At 53.0% G+C, this 11,990-nt stretch overlaps 1 protein-coding gene across 1 annotated transcript in view; it reads left to right on the top strand.

Moving 5' to 3' along the window:
- Window positions 1-4,344: 4,344 nt before the first annotated feature.
- Window positions 4,345-11,990, top strand: part of LARP1 (La ribonucleoprotein 1, translational regulator) — a 118,300-nt gene continuing 110,654 nt past the window's right edge. The window contains exon 1 of the mRNA XM_062188792.1: window positions 4,345-4,393. Coding sequence (XP_062044776.1) covers window positions 4,351-4,393 — 43 coding nt within the window. The 5' untranslated portion in view covers window positions 4,345-4,350. The remainder of the gene's footprint in view (window positions 4,394-11,990) is intronic.

Genomic DNA, 11,990 nt, shown 5'->3' with positions numbered 1-11,990 from the left:
GGCCTGCTACCAATGCGCAGGCCAGGGTGCCATCTCAGGAGGGGCTTTCCAGCTCATCGGGCCTTCAGATGACTTCAGACTTACCTTATATCTTTTTTTATTTATTTATTAACTTGAAAGGTAGAGTGACAGAGAAAGAGAGATCTTTTATCCACTGTCTCACTGTCCCCAAACACCTGCAACAGCCAGGAAGCCAGGAGCCAGGAATGCCATCCAGGTCTCCCATGTAGGTGACAGGAACTCAAGTACCTGAGCCATCATTGGCAGCTTCCCAGGCACATTAGCAGGGAGCTGGATGGGAAGTGAAGGAGGCAGGTGTTCCAAGCAGCAGTGGCTTGTCCTGGAGTGCCACAACACCCACCATGTAGCTGACATCTCGATTGTAACTTCCGAAGTGACCTGAGCCAGAGACATGCAGCTAAACCACTCCTGAAATCCGGATCCCCAGAAACCATGAGAATAAATGTGCATTGTTTTAAGCCACTAAGCTTTGGGGTAATTTGCTACACAGCAACAGATAATTAAGACAACCTCACTGTCCCAGTACAAGGAAAAATAACGCCTCGACTGTCTTAAAACTAGTTATCACACGGCTCCCTTAGTCTGTTTTGGCAACGTGTGGGAGGAACTGACCTTTCGCACAGACCTCACTTTGGCTCTCACCTAGCTAGGTTGTCACAGCTACAATTAATGGCACCATGTTTCTCCAGCCTCTACAAGGGATCACTCATCTGCTCTCCTGACTTGTAGCAAGCAAATGCCTTTCTTTACCTTCCCTTTAGTCCAATTCAAACAGTACGGGAACAGTATGGGTCCTGGCTTGTAATACAAATAAACTCCATGCACCCATTCAAACTCGGCGATAATCCTTAGAAGGCCACAAGGCCACAGCCACAGGGCTCCGTGTTACCATTGCTTCCTAAAAAGGGAAATTTCAAGGTCGGTGTTGTGGCACTGTGGGTTAAGCTGCCGCCTGCAATGTCGTTATCCTGTCTGGGCCCCGCTTCAAGTAACTGCTGCTTGTCTTCTGATCCAGCTCCCTGCTAATGTGCCTGGGAAAGCAGCAGCAGATGACCCAAGTACTTGGGCCCCTGCCACCCATGTGGGAGACCCAAACGAAGCTCCTGGCTTTGGTTCAGTCCCATCCTGCTATTGCGGCTATCGGGGGAGTGAACCAGCAAACAGAAGTTCTCTGTCCCTCTCGGTAACTCTGCCTTTCAAATAAAAATAAATTTTTTTAAATAAATGGGGAGGGGTGGATTTCACTCCCCTTGTGCCCAAACCCTTGCTCTGCCCAGGGGGTTCTTATTGGTCACTACCTGCTTCTCTCAGCCCCAGATGGAGACAAGCCCTCCTCCCCATGTTGCAGTGAGCTTCAGTAGAGCAGGGTAGGGAGGCAGGCTCTGCAGGGGTAAGACTGGTTCCCACTCAGAGCTGCTGCTCAGAAGCTGTCACCCTGGGTAAGTTACTTCACACCATTGTCCCTGAGCGTCCTCCTCCCAGCTATGGGCTAATAATAGCACCTTCCTCATAGAGCTGCTGAAGGCATCAGGTGAGAAAAGAATTGTTCAGAGCTTAGCGCAGTGCTTCGCAATTAGGAAGTGCTCATTTGTATTTTATTGTCAATCAAGAATAATAGCAACAGTGGTGGCTGCTATTTATTAAGGGCGTCCTACAGGGCTATGAGCCTCCTCTGTGTGTGCTATCTTATACAGTCCTGTGAGATAGGGTCTCAGGATCCCCACTGTAGAAACCAGGGAGCCGAGGCAGACAGGTGAACTGCCTTTCCAAGCACACACGTCAGCAGGCAGCACACCCTCACCCTTAACCACCTGGCTCAGAACTCTCCCAAGAGGAAAGGAGCACAGGGCCATGCAAACACCAGCACACTGCAAGTGTTAGGCCTTGGAGAGATGGTGCCGCAGTCAAGAGAAGGGAGGTTCCCAAGTGGCAGGGGCAGAGATGGCATGGAAGTCCTCTGTTGTCTGTGTCTTGCCTGGCGTGGGAATCCCAAGCCTCCTGTGCACAGGACAGAGCACTACATCCTCCTGCATTTCTGGTCCTGCCCTGCCCTGCCTTGCCAGGGTGGCCAGCTCCCATGGCAGCATGGACACCCAGCTTGGGCCTGGGCCTAGGTTAGCACTCTACTGGTGGTTCCAAATTGCCTTTCCTGAGGACCTGCTCTGGCTACAACGTAGCATGCTACATACATATTATAACTGGGTTCTGTCACAGCAGGAAGAGCCAGGCTGTTTTATTTTCAAGGATGAAATAGCTTAACACATAACAACATAAAATGGGACCGGTTTTTGGCCCAGAACCACAGTGTTCTGACTGAGCCTGGAAAACCTGCAGAACCAATAGCTTCCAGAGTTCCAAAAAGGGTCTGCTGGCTCTGGGGACTCCCCCTCCAGGAAACTCTTATAATTTAAATAAAAATAAAATTTTAAATAGCACATGTTATAGAGGTGTCTCCAAGGCGCAGGGCCCTGGGCTTTCTGTGGCTTGGCAAGGTAGCCCAGCTGGCAAGCCTTATGTTAGCACAGAGACCAGGGACTGCTGGTCACCCAATGCACACGACAGCCACCCGCAACAGTGAAGTAAGTGGCCCATATGTCAGTAGAGGTTGAAAGAGCATGGAGCTTCTGGAACCTGAGGCACCCTCAGGGGTTGTGCAGACACTTAACTTCCTCTTCCCCCTAGCGTAAAAGTAGGGATACTGTGTCTGTGTCTCACTGAGCTGACCCAATGCCTATTAAGTGCTTTTCCAGGGCAGACAGAGTAATGCCCTATCAGCGTCACTACTGTTAAGGCCCAAGGACACAGGCCAGCATTGTGGCAGAGCAGGTAAAGCCTCCACTTACGATGCCAGCATCCCATATGGGTGCTGGTTCATGTCTCAGCTGCTCCACTTCCAACTGAGCTCCCTTCTGATGTGTCTGGGAAAAGCAGCAGAAGATGGCTGAAGTCACTGGGCCCCTGTGCCCACCTGGGAACCCCAGATGACGCTCCCAGCTCCTGGCTTTGGCCTGGCCCAGCCCTGGCTATTGCAGCTATCTGGGGAGTGAACCAGCAGATGGAAGATCTCTATCTCTCCCTCTTTGTAGCTCTTTCAAATAAATAAATCTTAAAAAAAAAAAAAAAAAAAAAGACTCAGGACAACACTCTGCAGAACACAGGAGAGTAGCAGATCAAGCATGTGAACAGGCTACAATGGACAACCCATCCGACACCCAAGGTCTTCCCAGTCTTGCTGCGCCGGACTCTGGCCTCCTCGTCGCCCGCTGCTCTGAATGGTCTGTGCAGTGGGACAGCACTCAGGGCTCTTTCCTACTTCCTGTGGTCCCCACCTGGAGGGCCTCCTCTTCCTCCTCCTCCTCCTAAGAGGCTGCCCAACCCTTAACAATCACCTGGCCTTTCTCCCAGATGAGTCAGGAGGGCAGCCACAGAACACATCAAGACAGCCACAGGCATGTCCATAAGGACTCTGAGAAACATGTACATTCACACAACACGGGCACACCAAAACTACACACCCACGGATCTGCAGCCTGACACCCACAACTTCATGTACATAGACATTGCAACACAAACTCAGAAAGCTTATAGGTGCCATATACCCACACTTGCCATTCAAGCACATACAGGTACACACCCATACACACGCAGGCTCCTAGCTGCTGCGGTTAAGGCACATGGGTACAGACACTATTCAATCACACACACACACACACACACACACACGGCTCTTACTGCACCCTCCAATACAAAAAGCCCCATCCTATGTACACACAGCCACGTTCCCGCAGCCTATTTCGTTCTTTCTTCCTGATGGTCCACAACACTGCTGAGGACCCGTGGAGCCGCCCTCCAAAGAGCCTTGCGTGGCAGCAGCTCCACCTGCGCACACACCAAAATGCGCCCAGGAAGCTCCTTTTGCCCTGGCCCTTTCCACGTGCCGACCCACCCCTACAGCGAACCCTCAGGAAGCCAGCGTCAGCCCTCCCCGGGTTCCCCACCCCGCACCCCCCAACTGCCCGGTGTCCCCAGGCCTGCGCACCCCCCGGGAAGGCGCTTTCCCCAGCGCTGCCCCACCCACACCCGTGGGTGCGGCTGCAAACCACGTGCACGCGGGGTGGGGGAAGGGCAAGCCCACTCGGGCCGGCAAGTCCCCGCCCAGTGCCCTCCCCCACCCGGGCCGCGTCCCCCTCTTCCTCTCTCCTCGCCCCGCTCCCCTCTCCCTTCCTCTCTCGCTCCTCTCCTCCCCCTGCAGCCCCCGCCCCGGCGCCCCGCCCCGTCCGGCCCCGCCCCGGCCCCGCTGCGCGCGGCTCGGCCGGCGGAGGCTGAGTCATGGCTGCGGCGCTGCGGGCCGTCGCGGAGAGCGGCCGAGCAGGTAGGGAGGGTGTGAAGCCAGCGACGCCGAGCCACCCGGCGGCCCCGTCAGGGCTGAGTCCCCGCGCCGGGCCCGCGCCTGGAGAGGCCTGGGGAGGGGGCCGGGGCCCCGGAAGGCGTGGGCCTCAGCCGGGCCGGGCATGGCGGCCTGGCGGCCCGCGGGCAGACCCGGCCTGCCCCTCCTCCGTATCGGGCCCCACACGGTGTTGTGTTGTGGAGTTTCACTAGTGGTGCTGCACGTTAAACATCATACACGTCAGAGGGGGACATCAGACCCCCGAGGCTTGGCAGCGAGAGTCTGACAGGACACGTGTCCCGTGATCACAGCAGCTGCTGCTGACAGGGCGCGGCGCCTTGTGGTTGCCACAGTCGCCACTGCGCCCTAGTGTGCCACCTAAGCCGATGAACTTCTCGTGGTACCTGCCAGGCCACCCAGCCATGTTTCAGAAAGGGGTGGGGCAGTGGAGGTGGGACTTTGCCTGTAGTCACACAGCACGTGGCCTCAGAGCTGAAGGGGAACAGGGCTTTTCCTCACCTGCTGAACTTTCCTAGGTTCTGCTGCCCACAAGCAGGCTGATAGGGAATTACCTTGTGCAAAGTGAGTTCCAGAAAATGATCTGGGGGGTCCTCGTGGACCCCAAGTGGTAGAGGATCTGGATTCAGAGTCCAGAGGGCTCACCATTACACCCTGGAAGCCAGCGGGATCTGGATCAGTAACTTAGGAGCAGAAGGGCCAGACAGCTTTAGATGGAGTCCTGGATGAGGGCCGATCGTTCCTGAGGAAGTGAGTAGAAGCTTAGTGTGAAGTGGTTCCTCTTTGGAGTTGACGGTGGAGGCTCAAGCCGGAGGCCCATGGGCCCGCAGCACAGTTGGTGCTGGCGGCTTCAAGTTGTGGCAGGGCTGCAGAGGCAGCGGGCTGCTCTGCTCTAGGTCTCTGGTCTAGTTCTCGGCTTGTCATGGCGCCCAGGAGTCCCGTGTATGCACTCGGGTTCAGTCAAATGGAGGTGGAACTCAAGATCCTGCATTTCTTTTTTTTTTTTTTGTATTAGTTTTTATTTGTTTGTTTTTAAAAGATTTATGTATTTATTTGAGGGGCAGAGTTACAGAGAAGAGGGAGTGACAGAGAGAGAAGTCTTCCATCCACTGGTTCACTTCTCAAATAGCTGCAACCGCCAGAACTGAGCTGGGCCGATCTGAAACCAGGAGCCAGGAGCTTCTTCTGGGTCTCCCACACAGGTGCAGGGGCCCAGACATTTGGCCCATCTTTCACTGCTTTCCCAGGCCACAACAGAGCTGGATCGGAAAAGGAGCAGCTGGGATGAACCAGTATCCATATGGGATGCCAGTGCCATAGGCAGAGGCTTAACCTACTATACCACAAAGCCGGCCCCTTTTTCTTTAAGGCTTATTTTTATTTATTGGGAAGGAAGAGTGACAGAAAGTGAGATCTTCCATCTACTAGTTCATTTCCCAAGTGGCCACAATGGTAGGGGCTGGGCCCAGCTGAAGCCAGGAGCCTGGAACTTTGTGTGGGACTCCCAGGTGAGTGGCTGGAACTCAGGCATTTGGACCATCTTCCACTGCTTTCCTGGGCCACATAGGCAGGGAGCGGAATGGAAAGCTGAGCAGCCAGGGCTGGAACAAAAGCTGAGGGATGTTGGGATGTTGATGTTGCAGGTGGCAGCTCTACCTGCTGGCCCCAAGAGCCTGCATTTCTGACACAGAGTTGCAGCTGGTGTCAGTGTTGCATCCCCCCAGGCCCCACTTTGAGCAGCAGTGCTCTGGACTCCTTGGACCTTTTTTTTTTAAAAGATTTATTTATTTATTTGAAAGAGTTACACAGAGAGAGAGAGGTCTTCCATCCAATGGTTCATTCCCCCGTTGGCCGCAATGGCTGGAGCTCTGCCGATCTGAAGCCAGGAGCCAGGAGTTTCTTCCAGGTCTCCCACGCGGGTGCAGGGGCCCAAGGACTGGGGCCATCCTCCACTGCTTTCCCAGGCCATAGTAGAGAGCTGGATAGGAAGTGGAGCAGCCAGGACTTGAACCGGCGCCCATATGTGATGTCAGCACTACAGGCCGGGACTTTAACCCACTGCGCCACAGCCCTCCTTGAGCTTCTGTTTATTACTGAGAACAATTGCTAAATGGCAGCCAAGAGAAGGGGTTTGAAATCCCCAAACGTGGGTGTGGGTCCCAGTCGATGTTAATAGCCGGCCGGTGTCAGGCAGACTGCTTCTCATCTCTGCCTCCCTGTTTTCTTCCCTGTTCACCTGGAATTGTAACACTTACTTCCTTAGGCCGGTGGGGATGGAAGAATGCATGCGTGGCCCCATGCATGTGTGGCTCACAGTGGGAGCTGTGGAGAGCTACTTCCTGGAGCTGTGGGAGTGTTTGTGGGCAGTGAAACCCACTCACGAGGTTTTTGGTAATTAGGGGTGTGTAGGTGTCTCAGGATGAGAACTAAAGCCCTAAGCCGCCCTCTGGGCCAAGCATCAGTGCCTAGCCCAGCACCAGATTCCTTCCTGTGCACCTCCATCCGCACTCAGGCTATGCTGGCCCTGAAACTTCTCCCCACAGAGGCCTCTCCTATGCTGCTCCTCCTGCCCCAGCTTGCCTGGCAGCTTCTTCAATCTTAGCTCCTGTGCTGCTACTCAGGGACCCCCACAGTCTACAGGAAGGATTTAGTGGGCATGTTCGAGGGCAGCAGGGGACATCTCTTTAGGCTGCGTATACAGAGGGAGGTCACTACTTTACTGAGATTCTGAGTTTATTTTTTTCTTTCTTTCTTTCTTTTTTTTTTTTTTTTTTGACAGAGTGGATAGTGAGAGAGAAACAGAGAGAAAGGCCTTCCTTTTTGCCGTTGGTTCACCCTCCAATGGCTGCTGCGGCCGGCGCATCTCACTGATCCGAAGCCAGGAGCCAGGTACTTATCCTGGTCTCCCATGCGGGTGCAAGGCCCAAGCACTTGGGCCATCCTCCACTGCCTTCCCGGGCCATAGCAGAGAGCTGGCCTGGAAGAGGGGCAACTGGGACAGAATCCAGCATCCTGACTGGGACTAGAACCCGGTGTGCCGGCGCCACTAGGCGGAAGATTAGCCTGTTGAGCCACGGCGCCGGCCGAGTTTATTTAGTTTTTTGGGGAGGGAAGGAGTGGTAGGAACCCTGGTAGTCTATGCAGTGCCTTTGGGAAAATTAGAAAAAGGCTCAATTGGGCAAGCAAGTAGGAGCAGGATTTCAGCTCTCTTCTGCCCTCTCAACTGGTTACCTTTGTGCAGCATACACACTACACAACCTTACATGGCAGTCCTAGTGCTAATGCTTCCCCAAGCTACCTTGTGACCTGCTTAATCCTCCTGCCTAGATTAAGTCCCTTTTATAAACTTCCTTAACTCCACAGAGCTCATCACAGTTGGAACTAGATACCTTGAGGATTATTTATTTTAAATCTGTACCCTGCACTAGACCCTATATTTCTTTTTTTTTTTTTTTTAAGATTTATTTTTTACTTGAGAGAGTTACGCAGAGAGAGAGAGAGAGAGAGGTCCACCATCCGATGGTTTACTACCCAATTGGCCACAACGGCAGGAACTGCGCCGATCCGAAGCCAGGAGGCAGGAACCAGGAGCTTCTTCTGGATCTCCCACGCGGGTGCAGGGGCCCAAGGTCTTGGCCCATCTTCTACTGCTTTCCCAGGCCACAGCAGAGAGCTGGATCAGAAGTGGAGCAGCCAGGACTAGAACCGGCGCCCATATGGGATGCCAGCGCTTCAGGCCAGGGCGTTAACCCGCTGCGCCACAGCGCCGGCCCCTAGACCCTATATTTCATCAGGGCTAAGACTGTTATCTTGTTGTAGGCTGTGTGCCTATCCTGGTGCCTGCAGTGTAGCAGGTGCTCCATAGGATTCGGTGACTAGTTCAGGAGCTCATTGTCTGCCAGGAGAGCTGGGACTCTTAATGAAACAGCTTTGGCATGAGCTGAACCAGCTCCAGGGAGGGGGATGTCACTTCTGGCGGAGGTTATCCAGGAATGCTTGCGGAAGAGAGGGTGTTTTGGCTGGGCCTGACAAGAGTACATGGAGCTCATTAGACTCACACAGGTGGAAGGGTTCTTGGCAGTGAGAGCAGCAAAAGCAGAGGTGCAGAGGAAGAAAAGGTCGGTGTGTCCCGAAGACAAGTTACAGACTGTGACCAGCAGACTGAACAAATGTGTTTAGTGAATTAGCTGCCAATCTTTTCTTAATATTTACTTTATTTATTTGAAAGGCAGAATTGAAAATCTTCCACCTGCTGGTTCACTCCCCAAATGGCCACAGCAGCTGGGCCTGAGCCAGGCTGAAGCCAGGACCCTGGAACTCCATCTGGGTCTCCCGTGTGGGTGGCAGAGGCCCAAGGACTTGGGCCATTTTCTGCTGCTTTCCCAGGTGCATTAGCAGGGAACTGGATAGGAAGTGGAGCAGCAGGGACTTGAAGCAGCATTCATATGGGATGCTGGAACCCAGGCAGTGGCTTAACCTGCTGTGCCACAACACTGGCCCCAGTGTATGCCTTATTACTGTTATTTTAAAAAAAAAAAAAAGATTTATTTATTTGAAAGAGTCACAGAGAGGCAGAGAGAGAGAGAGTCTTCCATCTACTGGTTCACTCCCCAAATGGCCACAATGGCCACTCGAAGCTGAGCCAATCCGAAGCCAGGAGCCAGGAGCTTCTTCCAGGTCTCCCTCATGGGTGTAGGGGCCCAAGGATTTGGGCCATCTTCCACTGCTTTCCCAGGCCACAGCAGAGAGCTGTATCAGAAGTGTAGCAGCTGGGACTAAAACTGGTGCCCAGGTGGGATGCTGGCACTGTAGGCGGCGGCTTTACCTGCTGCGCCACAGCTCCGTCATATTAAATTTGGAGATTTCACATAAAGATCCAGATTTCTCCATTGTCTTGAAAATTTTTGTAGAGCCCACCAAGCAGCAGTTGATTGGCACAGAGAAGTAGCTATCCCTTTAGAAACTCTGGGCTTGCTCCAGTTTGCCACAGTCCCCACCTTTCCCCATTACCTCACACCCAGCTGTCTCTTGTCCCTTCCTGACCTGGCTTTGGAGCTGGCAGGCAAACCGTTGGATTGGTAAAGGGGAGGTAAGGAAGGTTGGTTCAGCTGCTGCAGACCTTTAAATGCCAAACTAAAGAGGTTGGTGCATACTCACCGTGATGGAAATGAGCTTCTGTGGGTTTTTGAGCTTCTAGGTTCATTAAGGCTGTGAGGCAAGATAACCCCAAGAGGGGGGTCATGAATGTCACAGCTTGGCTTTGAGTCCCGTGAATAACAGACCTTCCCAGCTGAGTTCATAACCTGGTCCCTCTGCAGGGATGTCCAGTGTCTTCTCCAGCTCCGTGGAGCATTGCCCACGGTTCCTCTGGCCTGAATTCAGAAGGGGAAACATCATGCCAAAGAGGCTGTGAAGTACTGGAAACCAAGGGAGCAGAGAGCTCTGAACCAGACTTTCAAAGAAATGCAATGAGGACTGATCCAGGGCTGTGACCTTGGTCCGAGACAGGCTTGGGGCTGGGAAGGTGGGTGGTGCACAGGCAGAATTTTCATCTTGAAGACTTCTGATTACTGACTTGGAGATATCTAACTTGCTTTTAGATAGCTTTGAATGGTTTCAAATGCACTGTTTTATTTTTCTGTTAGGCACAGTGCTTAAGCCCCTGTATCCTGTATTAGAGTCCCTGGGTTCAACCTGACTCCTCTCTCCATCCCAGCTTCCTGCTAATGTGCACCCCGGGAGGCAGCAGTGATGGCTGAAGTAGTTGGGCTCCCACCACCTGTGTAAGGGGCTGGGATTGAGTTCCCAGCTCCTGACCTTTTGGCCTGGCTCAGCCTCAGCCACTGTGAAATCGGACATGACCCCCTAAAATCTACACTAAAATGTGGCCCCTTAAAGTTCCCTGGAAATGCTATCCAGGGTGCCACATGTGCTACCGGAATTTGGGGTGCCATATGATTTCACCATGGGATTATTACTAAACCCCAATATTAATAAGCCCAAGAGGGTTCTTGCCTAATATTTAGAGAATTCTAAATACAGGCACAGGTAATCAAGGCAGCATGGTACACTTTAGGCTTTTATTTAGTGAGAAAGATGCATAGGAGAGTGAGAGCTTTATTTAAGAGCGAGAGTGAATAGGGGTTCATACCGAGCACCAGGAACCAGCCACGTGGAAGGGCACCTATGCCTGTATCTGGGCCAGGAAGTCTAGAGCACATGGCCCGAAGGCCATGCGCCCTGGAGGCACAAGGCTACAGCAAGCCTGCCTCCTAGTAAGAGGCCAGGGAAGAAAAGCAGGGCCGGACCACACTGTGTCCCAGGCTTTTAACCTACTTCCAAAGGGGAGTGGTTAATTAACCTGATTGGCTGGTAGGCACCCAGGTGTGGCCAGGTAGGGGGATGAGGTCACGCAGGGGCGTGGTGAAGGCATGGTCTTCCAGCTCACAAACCTAACCAATTTTAGCCTGTATGCCTGCCTACTTCAATTGCAGATATTTGGGGAGTGAACCAGTGGGTGGAAGCTTTCTCTGTCTCTTTTTTTTAAACATGTGTTTTATATATTTGAAAGGCAGAGTGACAGAGAGCACAGGAGAAACACACACACAGAGAGAGAGGGATCTTCCATCTGCTGGTTCACTTCCTGGATGGTCACAGTGGCCAGGGCTAGGCCAGATGGAAGCCAGGAGTCAGAAACTCCATCCTGATCTCCTACATGGGTGGCGGGAGCTCAAGTACCTGTGCCATTTTCTGCTGCTTTCAGGTGCCTTCACAGGGAGCTAGATTTAAAACAGACTAGGCTGGATTCAAACCGGCACTCTGATATGGGATGTCTGTATCATAGGTGTTGGTTTAACCCAGTGCACCACAACACCAGCCCCCTCTAATAAGATTTTTTTTTTTTTTTTTTTTTTGACAGGCAGAGTTAGAGAGAGAGAGAGAGAGTGAAAGGTCTTCCTTCCGTTGGTTCACCCCCCAAATGGCTGCTGCGGCCGGGGCGCTGCAGCCGGGGCGCCGTGCTGATCTGAAGCCAGGAGCTAGGTGCTTCCTCCTGGTCTTCCATGCGGGTGCAGGGACCCAAGCACTTGGGCCATCCTCCACTGCCTTCCCAGGCCACAGCAGAGAGCTGGACTGGAAGAGGAGCAACCAGGACAGAACCGGCGCCCCAACCGGGACTAGAACCCAGTGTGCCGGCGCGGCAGGCGGAGGATTAGCTTAGTGAGCTGCAGCACCAGCCAAGATTTTTTTTCTTAAGTTTTGAAAAGGCTGTAGTTTTCTTCTGTTTATAAAAGTAATGCATCCTGGGGCTGGTATTGTGTGCACAGCAGGTTGGGCCACTCGTGATGCCAGCATCCCATGTTGGTATTGCATTTGAATCTCAGCTGCTCTGCTTCCTATCCATCTTCCAGTTCATGCACCTAGGAAGGCCTCTGCCACATGTGTGGGAAACCAGAATGTAGATTCTGATTCCTGGCTTTGGCTACTGTGGTGATTTGGGGAGTGACCAGCAGATGAAAGATCTCTCTATGTCTCCCTCTCTCTCTGTCACTCTGCTTTCATATAA

This window comes from Lepus europaeus, chromosome 4 (genome assembly GCF_033115175.1).
Source record: "Lepus europaeus isolate LE1 chromosome 4, mLepTim1.pri, whole genome shotgun sequence".
In the NCBI taxonomy this organism is placed as follows: Eukaryota; Metazoa; Chordata; class Mammalia; order Lagomorpha; family Leporidae; genus Lepus; species Lepus europaeus.
The sequence above is the reverse complement of the archived record's forward strand: the minus strand, read 5'-3'. Positions and strand labels throughout refer to the sequence as shown.